The sequence below is a fragment of the Rhinatrema bivittatum genome, chromosome 1 (genome assembly GCF_901001135.1).
Source record: "Rhinatrema bivittatum chromosome 1, aRhiBiv1.1, whole genome shotgun sequence".
Taxonomy (NCBI): Eukaryota; Metazoa; Chordata; class Amphibia; order Gymnophiona; family Rhinatrematidae; genus Rhinatrema; species Rhinatrema bivittatum.
In genome coordinates, this window is record NC_042615.1 from 436,195,603 (window position 1) to 436,220,995 (window position 25,393).

The 25,393-nt window shown below is 43.8% G+C and overlaps 1 protein-coding gene across 3 annotated transcripts in view; it reads right to left on the reverse strand.

Moving 5' to 3' along the window:
• Positions 1-15,234: 15,234 nt before the first annotated feature.
• LOC115093112 (zinc finger protein OZF-like) overlaps positions 15,235-25,393 on the reverse strand; it is a 49,922-nt gene continuing 39,763 nt past the window's right edge. Inside the window, exons 5-6 of one of the 3 annotated variants that reach the window (XM_029604830.1) lie at positions 15,872-15,962; positions 15,235-15,779 (exon numbers count right to left, since the gene is read on the reverse strand). In XM_029604830.1, coding sequence (XP_029460690.1) covers positions 15,904-15,962 — 59 coding nt within the window. In that variant the 3' untranslated portion in view covers positions 15,235-15,779; positions 15,872-15,903. Of the gene's footprint in view, positions 15,780-15,871; positions 15,963-21,196; positions 21,370-25,393 lie in introns of those variants that run through there. The other 2 variants (XM_029604820.1, XM_029604846.1) reach the window with 2 other exon arrangements.

Sequence of the window (25,393 nt, forward strand, 5' to 3'; positions counted from 1 at the left end):
ACTGGAATATAAACTCTGGGTTGCTGAGCTGTACAGAAAGACTAGAAGTAGTGAGTAGACAAGGTATACTGGATACAAGATGGTACACTCACAATAGTAGATGTCTGCAATGGTCTCTATGCCACAGAGGGTCCTCAGTATATTCAGGAACAGGAGTCGTGGGCGAGCACTGGTTCCTCTAAACAGTCTGTAATAAGAACTCACAATAGCTGTATATGAGATGGCTTCTAGAGTAGAAGAGAGTCTGTAGAGGATTCTAGGAACATGGGCCCTCGTGGAGCGAGTACTGGTTCCTATCTGCAATCTTGCCAATATAACTCTCGATCTCCGTACCTGCGATAACGTCTTGGACGGAAGGGAGTCTTCAGAGCTATAGGAATGTAGGCCCTCGTGGAGCAAGTACCGATTCCTATCTACAATAGAACTCACTGTGTTCACGTCTGCGATCGCTTCCAGGCAATGAGGAGTCTTCTGAGTATTCCGGCAATCTGAAATCAAGAAGAGAGAGTGGAGCCCCCGTGGAGCGGGTAATCCGGGTAAGTTTGAAAAGGCCGAGCAGTGGAGAAGGATTCCCCTCGCTGACTCGGATCATTGTTGCAAGTATCATGGACTGCCGAAGCAAGTCCTGTTGGAGTTCCTTGCTAACTCGTTAGAGGTTAGCAAAGACCTTTTAAAGTGAAAATGGATGACATCACTATGGGGGGATGCCCCCGAGGTTCGCGCCCTTGCTGGTACAAAGTCTGGAGCGCGCGCGCGCCCTTACGTCATCAGGAACATGGCGGATCCGTAGCGTCAAGCCAGCCAGGGGACACCGGGACCAAGAGGCAGGGAGAAGCCGCAGCTGCATCTGTCCATCAGAGCCGAAGGGAGTCGCTCCCAAGGTAGAGAGGGTGGAGTGAGGGGTGAGAAGAGACATGAACGCAACAGGACCAGGCCTCCTGCCTGGTCCCACACCAGTTTAAAGGGGAACATAGGGATACTGTCTCATAAACTCCCCCCTTAGCTTGGACCCATTGGTCTGAGCATTTTCATTCCTCCTGGATCCTATCCAGGAGAATGCCTCAGCTCCCCAGCCCCTCTTATCTGGCATCTCACAAGTTAGGCTTGGGGTCAGGACTCTTCGGTTGTGCTCACCCCTACCTACCAGGGTAACCTTAGAGGCCCTACCACCACCCAATGTACTGACTGCACCCTCAGTCCTTTAACCAAGTCTCTTGCTGGCTCCGGGTTCAAATTCCACCCCAGAAGAACTTCTTGGATTGGCTGTGGTGCCTGCATTGGAGATTTCTCTGGTATCCCCTCAGAACTCTCTGGCTACTCACCCATCCCACAGCTTCACTCGCTGAGGTCTGTGCAGCACCACCTTCTGGGCTCTCCATGGTTCCTTCCTCTGGGTTCTCTTCTGTAGCCTCACTCGCTGGGGTTTCTGCAACACCACCCTCTAGGCTCTCTATGGTTCCTTCCTCTGGGTTTTTCTCTGCAGCCTTACTCGCTGGGTTCTCTGCCATCCCTCTCATTTGGCAATTCAGCTCCTCTCTCACTAGCCTTTTCCTGCCCTCTCTCTCTCTCTGGGCTTCTCACTGAAACTGTTTCTGGACTCCCAGAAGTGTTTGGGTACCCTACAGGGTCTTCATCAGGACCTCCTGTAGTGCCACCTTCTGTCCAATTTGTGCTGCAGCCTGCTGGCCTCACTATCACCCAGATCCAGGGGAAAATCTTTCATAATTGAGCCACCCCCAGGCAGTACTGCCTCCTCCTAGGCAGTCTGTGTCACCCTCTCTAGGGCTTTCTGTGACCTTTTTCTCAGGGTTATTCACTGCCCACTTCTCTGGGCTTCTCATGGAAGCTCTTTCTAGAGTCTGGTAGTATTTGAGCACCCTACAGGGTCTTCCTCAGGACCTCCTGTAGCGCCAATCTCAGACTGTTGCCACAATGCAGTCACCTCACGGGACATCTCTACCAGCAACTCAACCAGTTCCTCCAGGAATTGGTTGCACTACCTATCCAGCCAGTTTAGGTATTTACTACCTTGCCTGGACTGGACTCTTTGGAGTGGGTTCCTTTGCTCCATTAATCTGGCTCGCCTTTCCAGCTGCCAAACTCCAAGCCTCAGGTTCTCCCTCTGACGCAACTCTTGGGACCAGGGAACTCCCACTACACAGAAATACATGACTGTTCTTTCCTTCCAACCTTCTGGCTGCTTTTGCTTCACCTTTTGCTGCAGTACCCTGGCTGTTCCACTCCATGTTTTCCTGTGGCTGCGCTCCTTGAACTATAGAGTAGCTTGCTTGCTGGAAGAGGGCCCTGTCCTGTTCCCATTCACCGCACTCACAGCCCTCTCTGGCAGCTTTTCCCACAGTGACACCCTGCTCAGCACAACCTTGATGCACCAGTTCTTCACTGCCTTTTCTTTTCAAAGGAAAAAAAAAGATGACCAGCATTAACTTACTTATTATTAAATCCCTGTCTAACTCCAACAGATCTTCTCTCTTTAGTTGGTTCAAATCTACCACTTTCTGGCTGTCCCTGCAACCAGGCCCACTCACAGTTTCCTCTCTACCTGAAACTTTTTTTTATTTCAGTGCAGCTTCTGAGCCACACTCTTTCACAAGCCACCATGCTCTGTATACCCCTGTGTTCTATATTTTGTTTTAAAGCCATAGGCCCCCTATGTTCTGTACTGCATTCTAGAATCATAGGTCCTCTTCACAACTCTGTATTTACCTACTCTCCAGCCTCAACCTTGTATTAAACACCAAAAAAACTGAAATCCTCCTGATAGCTCCAGAAAACTACATCCCGTTCATCCCTCCAACCTCTAGCCAACGTTCTATCACCTCAATTGACCTCACCTCGCAAGTAAGAGACCTGGGTGTGCTACTAGACAACCGACTCAACCTCAGCAAGTTCATAAACAACACTTCAAAAGAATGCTTCTTTAAATTGCAGGTATTAAAAAGATTAAAACCACTTTTACACTTCCGAGACTTCCACCTGGTACTACAATCCATCATCCTCCCGAAACTGGATTATTGCAACTCTCTCCTCCTGGGCCTTCCTGCTAGCACCATCAAACCACTTCAGATGACCCAGAACGCGACTGCCAGAATCCTCACAAACACCAACAAAAGGGAACATATCACCCCCATCCTACAGCACCTTCACTGGCTGCCAATTAAATACAGGATTCACTTTAAAGCCCTTATGATGATACACAAGACCCTGCACAACATCTCCCCTCTCAACCTAACTTTTCAACTGCAGCAGCACATCACTAAGAGACCGATTAGAAGTGCATACAAGAACATGCTACTTACCCAGCTGGCAAAAACCTCACTGAGGAAACACGCTCTTTCCACTGCGGGTCCCCCACTCTGGAATTTGCTCCCTCCGGACTTGCGCCAAGAACCCTGCTCTATGAGATTCAAAAAGAAGCTAAAGGCTTGGCTTTTCACCCAAGCATTCCCGGAGAACTAAGACCCGAGGAATACTATGACATTATAATCCCCGCTCCCCTTTCTCCCCTGTACATATGTTTCAGAGTATCACCATATCTCAGTTATATTACGTCTTTTATTTATCTTTAAGTTAGCCATTGTTATTTGTTTCAATGTATTCCGCCCCCGAGGCAACAGTTTTAGTTCCTTGTAAACCGGTGCGATATGTATTTTATACAGGAACATCGGTATATAAAAATAAATAAATAAATAAATAAATAAACTATCTGTACTCCAAACAGTCACTTTGCTTCTATCCTCTGCCAATGTTTGGCCTCCAAACTGCTTCTGTCAGGCCACACATACACCAAACATTTCTTTGGAGACTGGGATTTCCTCTATACTAGGTTTAAAGAAAAAGTCCCATGCATGACACCATATGTGGGAACAAGTGGCATTTTTCTGACACAAACCTGGACTGACTCCAGCCTTTCTTAAAACACTTTATCTTTATTTGCCACTTTAACACATAAACATTAGTAGACTGCCTTTTCCTTCAGAACAGTGAACTCCAATTACTCACAGTTAGTATTGCTTCTCTCTTAAAGCTTAGAGCATTTTTATGCACCCTGGATAAGCCTCAAGTTGGCAAAACAAAGTGAATCCTTTCTTTGTAGGGACAGTTTGAACGGGACAGTTTCAAGTTTGAAGAGGATAATTAGAATGGGATTGTTTCAAGTTTAAGGGAGATAACTTTAATGAGATAGCTTCAAGAGTGTGACTGGTTTGAGTATTACATAGAAAATATGCCATTTTTATAAAACTTGAGTGGATGTTATTTGTAGTGAATGAGTTTAGGTGATTTGAGTGAGGTATATGTTGAGTGATAAGACATTTTTACATGATATCTGTGATATATTTTGCTGATTCTTTTGATTGTAAATTGTATCAAAATATTTATTGAAGACAATATTATTGTTTATAATGCAATTCACATTTTGATATGAATGAATAGATGCTGTATATTGTGAATTAAAAGATATAAATGTTTATAGTGTGTTGATTCCTTCATGGTAATATACAATTTGATATTGGAATCTTGTGTTTAAACCTTCATGTGGCAATGTACCTTTAGGATATGTGCCATCCACCAAGAAAGGGTTACATACTCAACAAATAATTAAACTCTGGAATTCGTTGCTGGAGGATGTGGTAAAATCTGTTAGTGTAGCTGGGTTTAAAAAAAATTTGCGCTAGTTCCTGGAAGTTCCATAAACCATTATTAATTGGGGAACTCTACGGCTTATCCCTTGGATTGTCCACTGTTAGACACAGGATAATGGGCTTGATGAACCTTTAGTCTGATCCAGTATGGCAAATCTTATGTTCTTATGTTATCTTCAGAAGGACTAGACTGTGCTTTTAAACCAAGACTACCCCAGAGATATTTTTCTATGTTTCTATGTGATGTTCATCTACATGCCTTGGCATTCATTTAGGTCCAGAATTCTGGAGATCTGTAACCAGGAACATTTATCCAGGTTTAGGTTCCATGTGGAAAGAAACTAAAGGAAAACATAGACTTTCTTTTCCATGAGACATGATTTATCTTGCAACAAGTTGATCTGGCAGTTCAAGTAGCCTGGATGATCTGAAGATGTCATGTGACATTTCTTTTATAATCCATATATTCCTGTTTATAACTCCAATCGGTCCAAACTCTTGGGTTTTATATACCTACCAGCAGATGAAGACAGAGAAAGTTTTACTGAAACTGCTACATAACCTAGTGTGCCACCTGCAGTCCCTTAGTATTTCTCTGTCTCCAGCAGATGGTAGATCTGAAGTCTGGAGAAGAAAATAAAAGAACTTTTGGAATTTAAAGAATTTTTCTCAATTCTCCCAGGTCCTGGTAGGGTCATCCTCCCTGGTTTGAGGTAGATGAGTTGAGGGTTGGTGACCCTGCTATTAGCTTGGTCCAGAGATCCGTGGTGTGGACATCTAGTGGTCCAGATCCCTCATCCCCCATGAGGCAGCGTGTGTGGCCCATTGACAACTCTGCACAACTAGCCCAGATGAGCAGGGAAGTATTCCTTTTATTCTATTATCCAGGGCGGTTACTAAAATGAATTGCAAAAGGGAGATGGGGTTCCTTTGCCTTGTTTTTTCTTGATTATTTTGGGGTTGTGCAGTGGCCGGTGGTGCTTGGAAGAGTAGGGCCATTGTATCCAGGGGTGCTTAGAGCTGTGCAAGGTGGTACGCAGCTCCAGGCCATGAGTTACTGGTAATAGTGCATAGCAGCGCTTGCCGTGCTTGCGGGAGCTCATGGTCCAGGCTAAATAGATAGGGCTTGTGCTTCAGGTATATTTTTAGTGGGATAGGCATGTCTGGAGTGTCTTGCTCATGTTCCAAGCCTGTTTCTTTGGCTCGATCATCTAGGTCTGCAGCAGGGAGAAGTTATCTCGGTGCATGAAAGTTGTCTATTTTGTGTCCTGCTGCAGGGCCTTCACCGGCAATAGAAGAAGCCCAGGGTTCCCCATCACAACTGTCTCCTGCTGTGGCTAGCTCTAGGAAGCCTGGGGGTGGCTCAATTATGAAAGATTTTCCCCTGGATCTGCATGACGGTGAGGCAGAAGATCAGGATTCTGATGAGTCCCAGGCCTTTTCAGTGGATTTTGTTCTTCTCATGTACAAGGCTTTTTTGGCCAGAAAAGCAGCAGGGGATCACTCTGGATCCCGGTTCTGGCCTGTGGTTCAATCCAGTTCTGCTCCATCCATGAGAAAGCATAAAGATGGTGTTTGGCAAGTGTTGGCCCTTTCTTCACTGTCTGGTGGTCAGCAGGGGGACATGGATGACTCTGAAAGTCCTGATGCAGCAGAGGAAGACTCCCCGAATGTGGGCATGTTACTGGATGCGGCAGACCTGGAGATCCAGAGAAGATTTCTGTGGCCAAAGGAAATGATCCCAAAGTGATGTGCCTTTTTCGCAGAGAGGAGCTCTGGTCTTTAATTACACAAGTTCTTAAGGAGCTGGGAATCAAGGTATCTCAGGAAGAATCTGACTTGGAGGGAGCGAATCTCATATTGAACAGGTTGTGCAGTCTGGATAAGTATATTCCCTTTCACAAGTCATTGAAGAAGTTGGTAGTTCAGGAGTGGGACACTCCAGAGTCCGGCTTAAGGGTTGGCAGAGCTATGGCAAAACCTTATCTGTTACCAGAGAATAAGTTGATGCTATTAGCTCTCCCTGAAGCCAACGAGTCAGTGATGATGATGATGGCCCACATCAACCAGTAGGGTGCCACCAAGAGTTGGGCTGTAGCTCAGGAAGCCCAAAAGTTAATTCTTTGGGCAGAGCTGCACCTGGAGTAGATAGCAGCTTTCCACATTGCCAGAGTGGTCAACGTTCCGTTGGAGGAAACTAGACCCCAGTGAGTGGGAACTGTTGGTGGCAGTGATGCATCTCATCCGCAGAAGATGGGGTTCTCCTCATATGGATTTAATGGTGATCAGAGAGAACACCAAGGCATATTGTTTTTACAGCCATCAGAAAGAACATGGGGAAGAAGGCATCAATGCACTGGTTCTACCATGGCCCCAAGACGTTCTTCTTTATGTATTTCCTCCATGGCCACTGGTGGGCAAGATAATACAGTGGATAGAAAAACAGCTGACCAACATGATTCTGGTGGATCCAGAATGGTCATGCCATCCTTGGTTGGCAGATCTTGTCAACATGGCCATAGATGGACTGCTGAGGTTCGTCCATCTTTCAAATCTTCTCTGCCAGGGTCCAACATTTTTGGATCAAACAACTCACTTTGTTTTATGGCCTGGCTTTTGAGAGGTGATACTTGAGATGGAAGGATTACTCTGAGGCTGTTATTACCACCTTGTTGCAGGCCAGGCGACCTTCCATATTCTTAGGGTATGTGAGGATTTGGAGGGTCTTTGAGTCCTGGTACTGGTAATGGGGTTCAGTTTCTCCAAGCTTCTCTATGGCTTTTTTTTAATGTTTCTGCAGGGTGGATTAGTCAAGGCTCTGCTTTTTACTATCTAAGGGTACAGGTTGAAGCATTGGGCTGTCTCCAAGGTAAGGTGAAGGGATATTCCGTGTTGATGCATACAGATGTTATACGTTTTCTTTGGGGGCAAAGAATTTGGGACCTCCTTTGAGGAAGGTTTGTCCATCTTTGAATCTTAATCTAGTGTGGGGCTCTGTGTGAACCACTGAGGAGAGTGACCATAAGAAATTGACTTTAAGGTAGTGTTTCTGGTGACTATGTGTTTGGCTTGGAGAATTTTGGAGCTCCAGGCTTTATTGTGTCAAGATCTGTTTTTGCAAATTTCAGAGATGGGGGTATCTTTATGGACAGTGCCCTCTTTTCTACCTAAGGTAGTTTTGGCATTCCATCTTAGTCAGACTGTGGAACTTCTGGATTTTCCAGATTTGGATTTCTTCATGCCTCATGCAGGGGAGCTTAGGCTCTTGGACCTGAGGCATGCATTATTGAGGTGTTTGAAGATTACTAAGGAGTTCCATATATCAGATCATCATTTTCCCCTGTGGAGTGGTCCAAAGAAGGGGTGACAGGCATTTAAAGTTACAATTGCACGTTGGCTTAAAGAGGTGATTAGTTCGACTTATATTTCTAAGTGTTGTCCTGTGCCTGAGGGATTCAGAGTGCACTCAATGTGTTCTCAGGCGACCTCTTTGGCCGAATCATAGCAGGTATCTCCACAGGAGATTTGCAGAATGGCTACCTGGAAGTTGCTGCACACTTTCGCCAGACATTATCACATTGATGTCTGGGCTCCAGGGGCCATGGGCCTTGGTGTGAGTGTTCTGCGAGTGGGACTTTCCAGGTCCCACCAAGTTTAGGGGAGATTAGGTATTTCCCAGGAATCTGGTCTGATCTGGGGTATGAAAGGAAAGGAAAATTTGGTCTTACCTGCTAATTTTCTTTTCTTTCCTGCAATACCACAGATCAGTCCAGAGACCTGCCCAATGTGGGGGGGAAGGGGGGGGGGGTTAAAGGCTTCTGCTCATACCGATGGTTTGTATAATGCAGAGTTGTTAGTGGTTTCACCACGCTTTTTATTTACTTGGTTTTGAGTTCCAGCTTCACCATCCTCCTGCTCATTGGTGGGAGTTGGCGTTCATGGTTTTTAGTGTGCTTTTCATCTTGGCTTGGGTACAGGTCAATACTGAGGGACTGCAGGTGGCACACTAGGTTATATAGCAGTATCAATAAAACATTTTCTGTCTCGATCCGCTGGCAGGGATGATAAACCCAGGATCTAGACTGATCTGTGGTATTCCAGGAACTCATGTAGAATCATGTAGAAGAACCAATTTTCCTTTTCTTTTTATTGGACTGGATATTAGGTGCCTATAGTTTGTGGAGGTGTTATTTTGACCTTATTTTGAATGTTGAAACAAGTTGGTTATGATGGTTCTATTGTTATTTATGGATATTCTATGTGTTAAAGTTATTTGGAAAAAAAAGTCATAAAATCCTATAATAAAAATTATTAAAATGCAGTAGAGAATAGTTCTCCAACCGAATTCTGTTTTACATTTATTACCTCATTTTCATATTTCAGATGTTGGGAGCCTTTTGCAAATGGTCTGATGCTGAATTATTTGTATTTTACAGCTGTGACTAAGTATTTTTAATGTTTCAGAGGATCACAGAAGGTCCAAAGGAGACATTTTTGGAGAAATTCTGACGTGTTAGAGGAGAGCTTCAGTGCAGGATTTATAGGTTCAGGAGGTTACAAAGTAGGTAACCTGTGCAATGTTGTATAGTTCCATGTTCTGACATTCAAAAGGCACTGGATGTACATGTGTAAGATAAAGTAAAATGGTATTTTTTATGCCCCCTGCAAATATGTAGCAGATAAAGTACAGACCATCTATCAAGAGATACTTAAAAGTAAAGTGATTCTACATGAGGTAGGGGTGCTAAGTAGAAGAAATGAAGTATTACCGGTAATTGGCCCTAAAAATGGGACCAATTTGGGATGAATTAGGAAAATGTATTTTTTTGTATGTGTGTGGGAGTGGAGGATTTTCCTGTTACTGGCCAATACAGGGGATTATTCCTTCCTCATTTTACTATTTTTGTTGTCCAGTGAAAAGATTTTTTGGAAGGGAGTTATGGGGAGAGCCTATGGATTACATGTCATCCCCTTGAAGAAAAGTGAAGATACTGAGTGAAATCAAGTTATTAACATCCTTCTGTTCCCTTTATAGGATGTGTTTGAGATGTAGTGTGTGTGTGTAATATTACATTTAAGTATTTGTGAAAAATACTCTACATGGGTTTTTATTTCATGAGCTGTATGAGTCAGTTCCAATGTATCAGTTGTGACAGAGCTTTACAATAACATTGTAGTAGCAGTACACTGTAAGTTGGCAGAATATTACAGTTGATTATTCTCTAGAACATTATTCTTTGGGGCCTGGCAGTAGGAGTGACAGAGTTGTTCCTCTGTTCTACTTATCAATCGCTTGGTTTCCCACTTAGGGGGTAATTTCAGGGCTGGTAGAAGCTCTAGGCAGACTAGGCAACTGTTAAGAATGTGGCAAGTTCAGGAGTGGCAGCTTAGTACTTCTACCGGGCCTAGCTGATGTCATATTTAAGCAGCAGAATAACCTTGAGACTTTTATTAATTGCACTTCCATACCTCCACCCCCACTACCAGAAGAGGAAGTTGTGTTGCTTGGGATGCAGAGGCAGGAAGAAGGAGGTCCAATTGCAATGGCACTACGGAGCAAGAAAAGCAATGGCCTCTCAGGCTAGACAAAGGATTCCTGAGGTAGAGCATCCTCAGCCAGCCTTCGGCCAAAGACAGCAGTGACGGAAGAGGAGCAGCAATATCATCGGTTCAAGAGAGGAGCGGCGTTGGCTGGGCGTATGTGACAGGGGAAAGAAGAGAGGAGCACTGAACGGGAGTAGCCTCGGCTGGGCCTGCACTGCTGCAAACAGTAGAGAGAGAGAAAGGAGGCGTTGGGACTGTGGGCCTGTTCAAAGAGTCTGCAACTGCTGCTGCTTACCCATTCCCAGAGGAGAGAGAGAGAGAGAAAGAACACATGTGTGTTTGTTTGTGAGAAAGAGAACATGAATGTGTATGAAAGCGTGTCTGTGTGTGATGTCTGTGAAAGTGTTTGTATCTGTGTGTGTGAAAGCATGTGTGTCTATGAGAAAGAGAGGAGAAAGTTTGTGCTCCACCCGTTCCCCACACCAACGAAAGACAATCTCAGGACGACTGGAAATTAAAACTTCCTGGGTATGGAAAGCAGGGGATTTTTTAACCCTTACTTATTGGTAGTTATATATTTTATTTATCCCGCCTTTCCTCTTATTCTGTTCAACAACTGTTTTGAAATATTTTTTATTAGTATGGCTTTACTGTTATGATTGTTTTATGTTTGTTGATAATGTTTGATGTTTTGTTTTTTTTAATTTATTGTTTATTAAATTTACATGTCTTATCAGATACATTTCACAGTTCTTTAAAAGAAACATCAAGAAAATACTTTTACAACATCAACATTAATCAAACTGTGCATATCCATCCAGAGAAAACAAAATTAAGTAAAGAGAATGCTGGAGAATTTAAACGGTCAAAAAGCAGATTAATAAGAACACTGATAACAAGGAATTTTTATCATTTTCTCCTATATATATATTTTTTTATAACCAACACATTGGTGGTACTTTAGGACTGGGTATCCAAGTATTGTCTTAACTGGGTTGCCTGTGTGAAAATATACTTATTCCCCTGATTTATAATAGTACATTGACAAGGGTACTTCAATAAGAATTGTATCCCTTTATTCTGGGCCTCACCTCTCATTACTAGAAATTATTTTCTCCTAATTCTTGTTGTATATGATATATCAGGAAAAATCCTGATAGCCTGTCCATAAAACTTATCATTCTAATGTCCAAAGGATAGTCTCAACAAGGAATCTCTTTCAGATAGAAAAGAGAATTGTATAATGAGGGTGGCTCTAGTATTTATATTAGTTTCGAAAGATTTTTCTAGCAATTCTGACAAATCTAATTCAGGATGGTTATCCTTATTTTGATCCTGGTTTTTTATTTCCTCATTTTGAGAGGTATAATATATTCTTGCAATAGCAGGTATTGCTTCCTTTGTATATTTCAGGATATTCACCAAGTAGCTTTTAAATAAGTCTATTGGGGTTATTAAATGAGTCTTAGGAAAATTCAATATCTTCAAATTATTTTTTTTCACCTGATTTTCTAATACCTCTAGTCTCTCAAAATGAGATTTTTCAGATTTTATTACATTTTATCCATTTCATCCACCTTAAGTTGTACAGAATTCACTGAATCTTCTACTGTATCAATCTTAGGCCTGGATTTATCAAAATGCGGTAAGTACTGCATGCGATAGCAAAAGGGGCTTGTTTTATGCTAATATAGTATTTATCGCAATTAGATAAGTTAGTGCACATTGTGATACCATTTCAGATTCTGTGATAAGTGCCAAACCTGATGTATTTCCTGCATTCAACCACTGGGGGACCAGTGTTTCAGAGAGAGAGAGAGAGAGAGAGAGAGAGAGAGAGAGAGAGAGAGAGAGAGAGAGAGAGAGAGAGAGAGAGAGAGAGAGAGAGAGAGAGAGAGAGAGGCCATAATATTATGGCCCATAGGCAGGTATTTGTATCCCTAGGGTAGGCCCACCTAGTAACTCGAGGTGGGGATTAGATAAGTGTGTAGGGGGTTAGGAGCCACTTTGACATGCTACGTGACACCTATGAACAGAACAGTGGTCACTTGTGAAGATTTGCTGGCCTTCGGAGTGAGGAAACTCACTCCAAGATGAGATTTGGGCAAGGCTCTCTCAACCTAGCTTGATGTTACCCAGGTAAGCTCTCCAATAACATTTAAGTCATATGGTGGAATAGCAAAGCTGTCAAAGAAGATTACATTTCATAGGATATGGAGGCAAGAGGACTGTATATAACACTAGATCATGTTTAAATACAAACCTTATCCCATGCACCAGTCTCATACAAAAACAGCATGCCCTCTATGTCCAGACCACAGGTCCAACTGTAATATCATGACATTTCCAGCATACACATAACTTTTGGTGGACTGCCCTAATCTCCAGATCAGGGGCTCTGGAGCCAAGGCTGGATGCCAGTTCTCTGTGGGCACTGGAGGCCTACATCATAATTGTAGAAGGACCATTTCTCCACACTATCACTGTGTATCATATACATAACTCTCTGTGCTGCTGCTCAGGGTGTGAAATGTCCAGGTTCCCTACCCCACTTACACATGCCTATGAAATGGTGGAGAGCACCATCCACTCTGCCACGATGAAGATCACCTGGGAGTCTGCGCCTTCTGCTTCCCTGTGTGTCATCTTCTTTTTGATGAGATGTCGCCGGTCTCGCCATTGTGGCACAGCTCACCCATGCTCCGGTTGTTTTTAAAAATAGCATTTAGTTTTTGCTGGATCCACTCCCATATTTTTTCTCTCTGGTACGAGCCTATGGTTTTGGACCTCTCGCCAAACAGAACATGTAAGCCTTCATCACTTCCTTTACAAGGAGGTCAACCTCCCTGGGCAGGAAATTAGGCTTATGCATGTGTCCTGTCTGGCCCTGAGGAATGGTGGCACTAAGAAAGAAGGGCCAGACTCCCTCCTTTTATGGGAGGAAAGCACGTAGTGCACACAGTGATACATAAACAGAAGCGTAAATCAGAATAGTACATAAGTGGGTGGGTCTTACACGCGTGCATCTTATACGAGTTTATAATTAAGTAGATAGAACTATTACACGCTATAATTTGTACACACATAAATAGGTATGAGTACACACGTTACTCATAGGGTATGCTATGTAAGATAGCCAGCTTTTCTTCTGAATGATTGTAAAACAACTGCTGACAATTACATTTCACATCTACATCCAGGTGTGAGGCTAGCTCTCCGGATTGCCTTCAATCAGGACACTTTGAGTCCTTCGCTTTTTACATATTATGGAAGAGGGAGCAGTCGAATGTGTGATTGCCTTCAGCTGGGTGCTTGGGTGTTTCACGAAACATAAGCACATGAGCCTGCATGTCCAACTTTGCCAAAAAGCTGTGAGATAGACACAGGTAGGTGTTACAGAGCGACTTTTTTTGAGGGGGGGGGGGGGTTTGGAAGAGATGACCTTAGGGCATCCTTTAGATGATTTGCTGGGTAGTGTTTGGGTAATTGCTGGGTAGTGTTTGGGTAATTGCCAGGTTCTTGTGGCCTGGTTTGGCCTCTGTTGGAAACAGGATGCTGGGCTTGATGGACCCTTGGTCTGACCCAGCATGGCAATTTCTTATGTTCTTATGTAACACTTGTGAGCATGGAGAATACTAGGTACAGTACAGCTCATAATAAAGATAGCTTTTTTAGGACAGGTTGGCATAGCATGATATGTGGCCATGAACCTACCTCTAGCAGTGTTTTTATGTTAAAAGTTAGGTCCATGGGGGCTAGAGAGATGTTAATACTTCTTTTTAGAATACTATGTACATGTTCATACTCTGTACATGGCACATGAACACTGGTAGGATAAGGGCAGCAGGAGGATGGAAATGCTACATCACAGGGCTGGCGAGGAGAATGCAGCTTTCTCTCTTCATAAGGCCTGGTCTTCTCTATACTGGTTAGTCTGAGCTTCCAACATAATTCTCTTTCCCCCATCCCTTGATTTACTATGTTCAACTTTTTTACCCTCATTTGTTTGCACAACATTCACAGAGGCAGCAAGGCCAGGGGTGGGAGCCTGAGGAGATTGAAGGCAACACAGCCAGGAGTGTTTAAAGCTGTGGGCCAGAGTGCCTTTCAGGAGCTCTACTGTTTGTGACTATTGCCAGATCCATCCCTTTGTGTGTGTGTTGTGCTGTGTAAGGCTCTCAGTGACCCCTTCCAGGTCTTCTACCAGCAATACTGGGTGATAGCAAGGGGGAAGAGGAATGAAGAATAGTGAGCCTAGAGAAGAACTGCCCTGTAGATTGGCTTTGTAAGCATGCTAAGAGGTTGAGGAACAGCATAACTAGCCCTTTGCTCACTAAATAGGCCATAGTTGCCACTAATAAAAGGAACATATGCACACTTGGTCTCTTGGCAGAAGCCTTTCCATCCCTCCGGAATTCCCCCATTTCCTGTCCCACTTCATTCATCGCTTCTCTATACATGAGTAGCTGCATTTCACATTTTAAGTGGTGGGATGCTTTCTGGGTCCCCAGGGTATGCAGAAATGTGTTAATGAAGGTCGCAATGCAAATGTGTTTAATGTGTTATATTGTCAGCTGCATGTCAATGTCGTTGCTCTTCTCTGCTGTAGGTGGAGATAGTGATTGTGCTCCTGAAGTTCCTTCCAGTGCAGATGCTTCAGATGCCTGCATGCCTCATCTCTTGGCAGATGGCTCTCCCTCCTTGACCGCCGGCAGATTTCTTGAAGATGAAGTAAACTACCTGAACATATACCTATCTGGAGTTCTTTCATTTATCGTCTGTTCTTCTTTTATTATTCACACTATGTATTCCCTCTCCCAAAACCCCTTGCTCCCTTCCCCCCACTCCTCCCTTCCTCCTCTCACTACATACTCAATAAACAGACAGGTGAATGAGGAGTAAACAATTTTTTTGCAAAATTGTAAAAAACTATTTACAATTAAATGAAAGAAATAATAAAGCAATCGGGGAAGGGGGACATCTAGGTACAAAATAGTATACAAAAGTATAAAAATAAAATATCCCAGGGAGTTAGGGAGGAGGGTGCTCAGGACGATGGCATCCTGCTAGCTAGGAGCCTTACAGCTGCCTCCAGCAGCTGTAAGGCTCATATGTTCACTTCCAGCATCCTGAGCACCCTCCTTTGGTAGGCATACAAAGCTCTCTGCTCCGCCGCCATCCCCCTCAGGAAAGCATGAAACTCCTGCCTTGTGAGAGTCTCATCATCGGGAGCATTTGCTCCCGATGATGAACCTCTTGGTTGCTGAGCTAGAGGGGTACCAGAGGAAGCAGAAGGCCATCCATGCCTACCTTGGCCAGCAAATGCTGGCCGGTCTAGGTCTCTGCATCTCTCTCTGGGCAAAACTGGGAGGAGGCCCTGCGGGAATGGAGTGTGGTCCAGCTGTAGGTGCACTTTTTGCACAAGGGGTGGTTCCATCCTTGCCACTTCCACCCTTGGTGGTGATAGATGAGGGGGGAGAGTATCCTGCTCCTCCCCAGCAGAGGCTGCTGCAGGTGCGGGGGCTGGTGCTTCCTCCTCCACTTCTTCCTGTATTTCGACCTCTTCAGCAGCACCTTAAAACAAAAGCATGTGTGAGAATGATGTCCAGTGAAACTTTGTGATGAATTTAATTTATTGTGCCCAGTAGGCTGGAAGATTTATTTACCACCAGCCCCATCTTGCTGAGCACGTAGCCAATCAAGCCACCATCTCTTCCGGAGGTTCAGCCACCAGGCCTTCTTCTTTAGGTCCTCGATCTAATGCAAAGAAATAGGAAGAGAAAATTGAGTGTGCTCTATAGCTGGTATTAGTTCCTCCATACTGGTGTGTGACAATGTATGCTACTACTATATGATTTGAGAAGCTGGTCTTGGGAATCCATTTATGGATGCTGCAGCTGCACCATTCCTAAATATTTAACCTCCATGAAGGAGGTCATGTAGCTGTGCAGTGCAACTAGTGGGAATATCCTTGAGCAGTTCCAAGGACTGTGCAAGTGGCCCTCATCTATGCCTTCTAAAGGCATTCTTAATGGTTTGCTATCCTATAAAGTCACTCACTGGGGCACACCTAGGCATGTAGGTTTTCTGGATTTCCTCTAGAAGCATGCATCATAATGAGTAAAGGAGAATGGCAGCTGAGCATGTCAGAATGGCTCATGCATAGTCATCGTGACTACCGTGAGAGCCTGATTGCCTAGGTGTCCCCTGAGGACTATCTTGCAAGCTATTGCTTGACATATCAGCATTAAACAATTCTCTAATACCTGAGAAAGTTGGTACCATATCTTTCTTATAGCATTATTATACTTGTGTCTCTAAGGCTTCAATCATTCCATGTAAATCTGCCCTACTATATGTCTTTTATCTACTATGATATAGTTAAGCAATGAACGTCCATGCTATTAATGTCAGGTTAAATCAGTACAATCAATATAAGTATCGTTTTAATATATCCCAGGGAGTTAGGGAGGAGGGTGCTCAGGACGATGGCATCCTGCTAGCTAGGAGCCTTACAGCTGCCTCCAGCAGCTGTAAGGCTCATAGGTTCACTTCCAGCATCCTGAGCACCCTCCTTTGGTAGGCATACAAACCTCTCTGCTCCGCCGCCATCCCCATTGGCACTCCCACCCAGGATTTAGCCTATCTCGCCACCACCCCCCCCCCCCCCTCTTATGCAACAGCTAAGATTATCACTGTAAGAGCAGTCATCTTACCCCCCAATGGTAAGAGGCCTGCTGGTGGAAGGTGAGCTGCAGTTCCCTCCAGGCCCTGCGCATTCGTCAGAGATGCCTCCTCTGGTCAGGAATCAGGAACAGGTGACCCTCAACTATTACCACTAGGGACATCAAATGGGCGACTTCCCTGATGGTGAAATTGGGCTGCCTAGCTAGTCCTGGCATTTTCTGAAAGTGCACCCAGGAACAGGAAGTCCCACTCTTGCATTTGTGAGAATGCGAACAATAACCCACATCTGTGTATAACACGTGGAGATTTACGCACATATTAGTGCGTTCTTGGAGGCAAAAACATATGCTTATTTTACAGCATTCATGCGCATGTGGAAGAATAATTCAAAACACTGCCATGCATGCCCACAAACACACGTTTCTTCATGTTTCTTCGTGCACGCACAAACCTTTCAAAATTTACCTGCATGTGTTTAATGTATTTTTTGTATCATTGTGGAGTAAATTTGTGACTGGTGACCTCAATCAGGGAATCATAATTATCTCTAGGAAATCAACAGGTGAAGAGAAGCAGACTCTAGAGAGTTCAAGTATTGGGAGTGGAAAAGAGGAGAATGTGGAGCAATAGGACTGAGAGGTATGAAATTTGGACTGGACACTAACATTAATTTGGAACATAAGTACTGTTATCCTTAGATGGGAAAGAAGCTTAACCACTATTTCATATATAGAATTGGAATAAATTCAGTGAATGAGCAATTGGTTCTATCCATCCATCCAAGTAATTTAGAGAAGAAGAGTTGTAAATTTATTAAAATCATAAAATGTGAATTTGGACTTTGTGAATATTAATAGCTGTAACAAAGATTTTCCAGATTCCATTATTTATCAGTAAAATTAGGTCGGAAACCACTCTTTGCTTCCAGCCTGATTATTACTGCCGTTTACAGAGACAGACTTTAATGGATGAATAATATCTATCCAACACTAAGGGCCTAGGAAACGATCTCCCCCCCTATCAGGAAATCATGGGCATGCAGATTAAAATGACAGCAGGAACAAATGGTAACATAATATCTAGCACTGAATTTGAGGTGTGGCCCTTGGGGACCTCAGGGGAGACCCTAGCCCAGGAGTTACATATTAAAATGTATAAATGAAATCATTAAAAATAATATATAAAACATAATAGTAACAAAAATAATATATAGCAGAAGCAGTATACACACCTCTCTGCTGCAGGTGAATCACCAGCAACAGCAGTAGCAATAAAAGCCTGCCATTCTATCTTCTAGCTACAAGATGTCAGTAGTTATACAGTATGCCCAGTCTTTTCTATTTGAGTTGCTGCTCCCTTAATTTAAATTCTCTTCTACAGCTATACTGATTGGCTCTCTTTTCTGTGGCGCACAACACACAATGCAGCTACTCCTCTTGCGGTCTCACTCTGCTCTCTATGCCTTGGGTCGTTGATGCCACTCCTTGTGCCATTTTCCCCTCTTTGGGTGCCTTGGGGTCTTCATGCAAATGTTGGTACCCTTTGCCCATCTCTTGGTGCCTTAGGGTGTTCATGTGCCACATTTTTGCCTTCTCTGGTGACTTGGAGTCTTCATACCACTGTTGTTAGTGCCCTTTGCCTTTCCTTTGATGTTTTGGTATCTTCCTGACACTGTTTTTGGTGCCTTTGCTCCTTTCATGGTATCTTGAAGTGTTCTCCTACTGTGATGCTTTGCCTTGGTCATGCTGCCTTGGACTGTTAGTACCACTTTTCCCCACTCTTGGTGTTTTAGAATGCTGTTCTTCCTGCTGCTGGTGCCTGCTTGCAAGTTTCATTAGACTTGGATAGAAAACCCCAATGTTAGAGACTAAATGAGGATGCATTGCTTTCCCCATTGACTTTAATGGACACAAATATAATGATAGAATGAATGAACTTGGTATCCAGAATGAACAAACAAATAAAAATGGAAACTGAACTGAAATAACAAACCAAACCATTTTTTTTCAAATGCACACCCCTAGCTCTCATTTAAGATGGGAAGGACAAAAGCTGAAGAGTAACTTAATCTATGATACATCAGCAAAATACCACCACCCTGTCATGAACCATTAAAGAGAAAGAAAAAAATGTCAGCATGTGTCAAAAGAGCCAATGTATCTATAAAATAATTTTCACCATAATAGCCTTCAAAATCTTTTTCTGATCATTTATAAAATTCACTTCCATCATAAAATTAAATTGACAATACAAAAAGAAAAAGAATTGATCATTTGGTCTATTTCAGAATACAGCTAAGTCTGTCTCAATGGTTTAGACTACTTAGCCATAAATGCATTGGGACCCCCTGAAAACACTGGTGGCAATTAGTAATGTGCCGACCTAAAAATCTAACCAACTTAATTACAGTTATATTACAACACATAGTATAATCATTCACAAAATCTGTATTCATGCCCAACAATAAACATACCGGGATTTTACTTCTATAAGCTCTAAGATGTAACCTGAGAGCAGTATTTTAGCTCACTCCACCTTACAGGCGATGAAGTTATAGATTAAAACAATTCTTTGTAACAGTACCCATTTGTAAATCATGTTCTTCAGTTTTAATCATCTGCAATATACTTCAGTTACAGTGCTAACACATGATATGCTACAGAAGTGTAGCAGCCCACAAACTCAAAGAAATGCATTTAAAATCATGTTTAAACCACATGATTTCATAATGTTCATATTATGAATCCCAAAACGTTCACATTCCCTCAGATATACATCCAAGCCACCACACCACATGTGGATCAGAAACTTCTTTTCCAGAATTCGAAATATCAGTGCATCTGCAAAATGATAAGGTTGAATGAAATATTCCTTTTTTCAGAACATAAATGTGGCATCTGCAATGAAATCATGAGTCGACTATTCATGGAACATGTATAATTATATTAAAAGCAAATGTTTTAAACTGCAATATATTATGCATAAAAAATGAATTTTCAAAGGAGTTAACGCATGTAAAATTAGCAAATGTACACTTGAGTAGCTTGTAATCATGTACATGCTATTTTATAGGGTGAAAGCACACAGGGAAAGCGGAGAAAAGGGCACACACATTTAGATAAACAACAGCAGAATGATGTGCGGCAATTAATTGTACTGGACAACAACACTTTAGAACACCATTAGTTTTTTATTCTGTGTGTGTAGAAGACTGGAGTACATGGGAAGCACAATTCTTAAAGCCTTACCCACATTTTCAAAGCTCACACTTTATAGGCTGCATTTAAGGAAGGCATTTACAGAGGCATATTTAAGTGGGGGGGGAAATAATGTGCACAGATTGAATTTTAAAGTCCATGTGCTTTGATTTTCCTGTGAAATTTTCTCCCACACTCGGGGGCATTGTGAGCGAGGAATTTTCCTGTGCGTGGAACCTTCACACCACAGCAGAGTAATAAGAAGTGACATCACAGAGGAGCATTATGACTGTGGGTTGGCTGCATGACATATAAGACCATCCGACCTCTGATAGATCACCTTTGTGGTCAGTTAGGAATTTGAGTGGGAAGAAAATTTATTGTGTATTGCTATTTTATTCGTTCTTTTGCTTGCCTTTTTCTTTGTTTTGCTGGGGGTTTTTTAACTTATTTTTTTTAGTTGTTTTTAAAAATATTTTTTCTACTCCTCTTCCCCATCCCCTTCAGGACATAGACTGGGTGTTGTGCTCCATTTTGGGGCTCCTTTCCCCCCAGTTTACTGAGGAGAGCGTGGGTGCAGGTCACTCTCCCGTCCCCCAAGTCTGAGGAGAGTGGGCAAAGTTTAGCTCTCAGGAGAAGATCCCCTAATAAAAACAAACCTGAAAAGCTGGTGTGTGCGACCAGTCAGGGAAGGAAACAAGGAGGAGAGTTATTGGAAATGATAAGTAAAGATGGCATTTTCCTCTCTATTGTAGGAAGAGGGCAATTGGTGACCTCTCTGGAACTTGGGGACCACTAGTGATTGAGAGATTGTGACTTAGGCATTCAAGGACAACCAGGGACAGAACTTGACGAGGTTGAGGGGACTTCAGGATCATGGGGGGAGCTAGATCAGACCTAGGGGAGGAGGGGATAGAGTTAGTAGGAATATGGGAGTCTACAGGACAAAGGGGTATAAAAGAGAGAAAGTTCACATGCACCCCTATCCCCACCCAATAATTCACACAGGTTTCAGGGTAACGAGGCATACTACTTCGAGTTTCCAGTTCAGATTTTGTTAGCACATTTCTGTCTGTAATTTGTGATCCCTTATTCTATATTTGGTGAGGGTCTGTCAATGCTCTGCATATGTGATGGAGATAAGGCATTGCATTATTTATTCATTTACTTACTTATTTTTTTTTATATACCGGTGTTCGATTTTACATATCACATCGGTTTACAGAGAACTGAGTGGTGCAGGACACTGAGCGGTTCCTCTTGTCAGTTACAAAGAACATCTATAACAGCAAAACGGTTTAGTAAATAACAAAGGAATAGATATATATTACAAAGGAACGTCTATAACTGGTAAACGGTTAAACAATAAACAGTGGTATGTATATAACGTGTCTTGTTGGTATACAGCGAACTGGATATCTATAACAGATAAGCTGTTGAACAGACAATCATAGAAGTAGGTATTACAGGTAAATAACTATTATTGATGAGCAATTAGACAGGGGTTCAAGGTGTGGAAAAAAGAGGTAGATGTTAATTAGAGTAGAAGCGGAAAGGTTTTCCCATAGCATGGGGGGTTAGTGTAGGGTTTGGGATTCGGTCATATTATTGCTGCAAAGGTGTTACGTCCGTTGGCCCTAGACAGCTTTGCCCTGTTTGCCTCACCTTGTTCTCGCCTCCTCCCGCTTACCTTGGGAAATGGCTACCGCCGCATCTACAAGCCGCCCTCTCCGGCGTCCCTGGAACGGCTATGGTGCTGCCTCCCGCCATGTTCCTCCCAAGGCCCTACTAGGGTGCACACGTGCACGCTACCCACGTCTTTATTCCAGCATTGGCGTGAACCTCGGGGGCGTCCCCCTCAAGGCCCTTTAAATTCACTCTTACCCTCGACGGCTCCAACGCCGATCGCGAGCCATCCAGCGCCATCCTGCCGTCCTCGAGGCCCGCCCATGAAGCAGCCCTCCTAGGACCAGCCAATAAGAGCAGCCGCTCCCATCAGCCAATCCAGAGAGGCTCCAGAGGCCTTTAAAATTGAAACCAGCCCGGCAGATCTTCCTTCTTTCGTCGGACGCTGCGAGGGAGGGCCTGTGCAATCGGCGCCACAGACCCGCCGAGGTAAGGCCCTTTAAATTCACTCTTACCCTCGGCGGTTCCAACGCTGATCGCGAGCCATCCAGCGCTGTCCTGCCATCATCGAGGCCCGCCCACGAAGCAGCCCTCCTAGGACCAGCCAATAGGAGCAGCCGCTCCCATCAGCCAATCCAGAGAGGCTCCGGAGGCCTTTAAAATTGAAACCAGCCCAGCGCTGCGCGACAAAAGGGCAGGCCCCTTTGTGCGACCCTTTGTGCAGCCCCTAAGTGTAGCCCTACAGATTAATTTGACCAAAGGACTTGTCCGGAGGCCGGCCACGCAAGCTCATTCTGGTCCCCTGCTTCTCAGCATACCATACAGGAGCGGCGGTCGTAAAAAGCTGTCCCCTTCCGCTAGTGACTGTCGCCCTCAAACTAGGCCCCACCGGGCACCAAACAGCCAAGAACCCGAACCACGGAACAGCACTGATACGCTACATCAATCCTATCCCCTCAAAGACCATATCCACAATCCATAACATCCTCTCAGGCCATAGGATAACCACTGCTGACAAATCTTGTACACGCAAACACTATAATCCTCTAAGGATGCTAGGATACTCAATACCCATATTATATCACAGTACCTCCTTCAAGATGAAGCCACCGATGCGGTACCATCTCAAATTCCATAGAAATCTCACTCCGGTGATGATCTCCCCTCTTACCCAACTCCTTGGGCTTGCCCTGTTCACTCTAACACTATTCAATGCCCAATCAATCACCAAAAAAACCCACATTCTATACGACTACTTGCTTGACGCCAAACCAGACATCTGTGCCATCACAGAGACCTGGCTGAAACCCACAGACACAGTCTTAACAAATCAACTTCCTACCCAGATATACGATGTCTTCTCCATCCCTAGACAAAAGAAAAAAGGGGGAGTCTCCTCCTGGCTGCCAAAAAAGATCTTAATCTCATCCTACAACCTATCAATACAATACCTAAACTAGAGGTAGGCCTGTTCAAATCCAAATCACTCCAAATCCTCCTCACATATGCCCCCCCTGGATTACTAGACTTGGATGCCTCTCCTATAGTGGAAATCATAGCAAAATACTTAAACCTGGACTCACCAGCCATTATCCTTGGGGACTTTAATCTACACATTGACGCCAATCCTCAATCATCTAACTGCGAAGCCCTCTTATCCGCCCTCTCGGACAAGGGCTTCAAACAACTCATCAACCAACCCACACATAAAGCAGGTCATACTCTTGACCTTATCTTCACAAACGCCAGCCTTACACCACTCTCACCCCCTCTATGCCTCCCGGTTCCATGGTCAGACCATTTCATGATCACCTCCACCCTCAGATCGATGACAAGATCTTCTACACCCCCTCAGCTCACCACACTGCACTATAGGAAACCCTGCCCATCAGAAACTCTCGGCAACTCTCTGATCAAAGAACTTTCTAACCTGGATCTATCAAACCCCAATGCAGCTATTCTTTCTTGGCAAAATATCACAGAAATTATAGCCAACAACTTATGCCCACTGTCGACAAAAAATATAAACCCTTCTCAAAAAAACAAGCAGCCATGGTTCTCAAAGGAGCTCCGCTCGCTAAAACAAAGCCTGAGACGGAAAGAAAAGGAATGGAGGAAGAACCCCAACCCTCACTCTCTAACCATATACAAAGCCGCTCTCCACCACTACAGAACTGCAACGCTACGAACTAAAAGAGATTTCTACGCCCACCGTATCCATGATATGATTTTCGATGCGAAGGCTCTCTTCTCGTACGTCTTGGAACTCACCAAAACTGCTCCCCCATCAATCCCTGACGACCTAGCCCAATCGAAAGCCAATGATCTGGCCTTATTCTTCCAGAACAAAATCTCCAATACCCTGGCTAGATTACCTACCAGCCCTAACACGCTGTCTCTGGATCACCCCCACCCCCCGAACTCAGATGCAGGGTTGGAATCTTTCGATCCCACTTACACTATAGAGGTGGAAAACCTGATAAAAAGAATGAAACCCTCCACTCACCCTCTAGACCAAATCCCATCCAAACTTCTGATTCTCATACCGGAATCCATCTCTAAACATCTAGCAGATATTATCAACTGCACCCTCTCACAAGGAATCTTCCCGGACGCTCTCAAATTGTCCACCCTTAAACCTATACTCAAAAAACCGAACCTGGACCCGGACGACCCCAATAACTACCGCCCTATATCAAATTTGCCGTTTTGTAGCCAAAATCATGGAGAAAATCGTAAATAATCAACTTTCAAATTACTTGGAGGAACATAATATTCTACATCCGTCACAATATGGATTCCGAAAAGAACACAACACCGAAACCCTCCTCATCTCACTCTTAGATCAGGTATATATTGGCATTGACAAAGGATAGTCCTTCCTCCTAGCACTTCTCGATATCTCTGCAGCTTTCGACACCGTAAATCATACTACCCTTCTAAACCGGTTATCAGACACAGGAATCGCAGGATCCGCTCTCAGATGGTTCGACTCATTCCTTAGCAACAGAGGCTACAAGGTTAAACTCGATAACAAGGGATCTCGCACTAACTCCCCATTTGGAGTCCCCCAGGGCTCCTTTTTATCACCCACCCTGTTCAATATTTACCTACTCCCTCTCTGCCATTTACTCTCAAAACTAAAACTGAAGTTCTACATAAACGCAGACGACGTTCAAATTTTAATCCCCATATCTAACTCACTGGATTCAGCAGTCAAACTATGGGATTCTCACTTGCAAACGATCAACCATCACCTTTCAAGCCTCAACTTGGTGCTTAACACTGCCAAGACAGAACTCCTGCTCATCACCCCAGAAGGCAGTTCCTTCCATCAACAGCTGCATGCTAACATACAAATCTCCCATGCAAGAGACCTTGGAGTCATAATAGTCACCTGAGCCTAAAGAAATTTATAAACCACACTACGAAGGAGTGCTTCTACAAGCTACACGTACTCAAAAAAACTCAAGCCTCTTCTATTCCATGATTTCAGATCTGTTCTCCAAGCCATTCTGTTCTCCAAGGTCGTTTACTGCAATTCCATCCTGCAAGGTCTTCCTGCTACTACAATAAAACCCCTCCAGTTGCTCCAAAATGCGGTGGCGAGAATTCTGATGAATACTAATCAGAGAGAGCACATCTCTCCTATATTAAAAGATCTTCACTGGCTCCCAG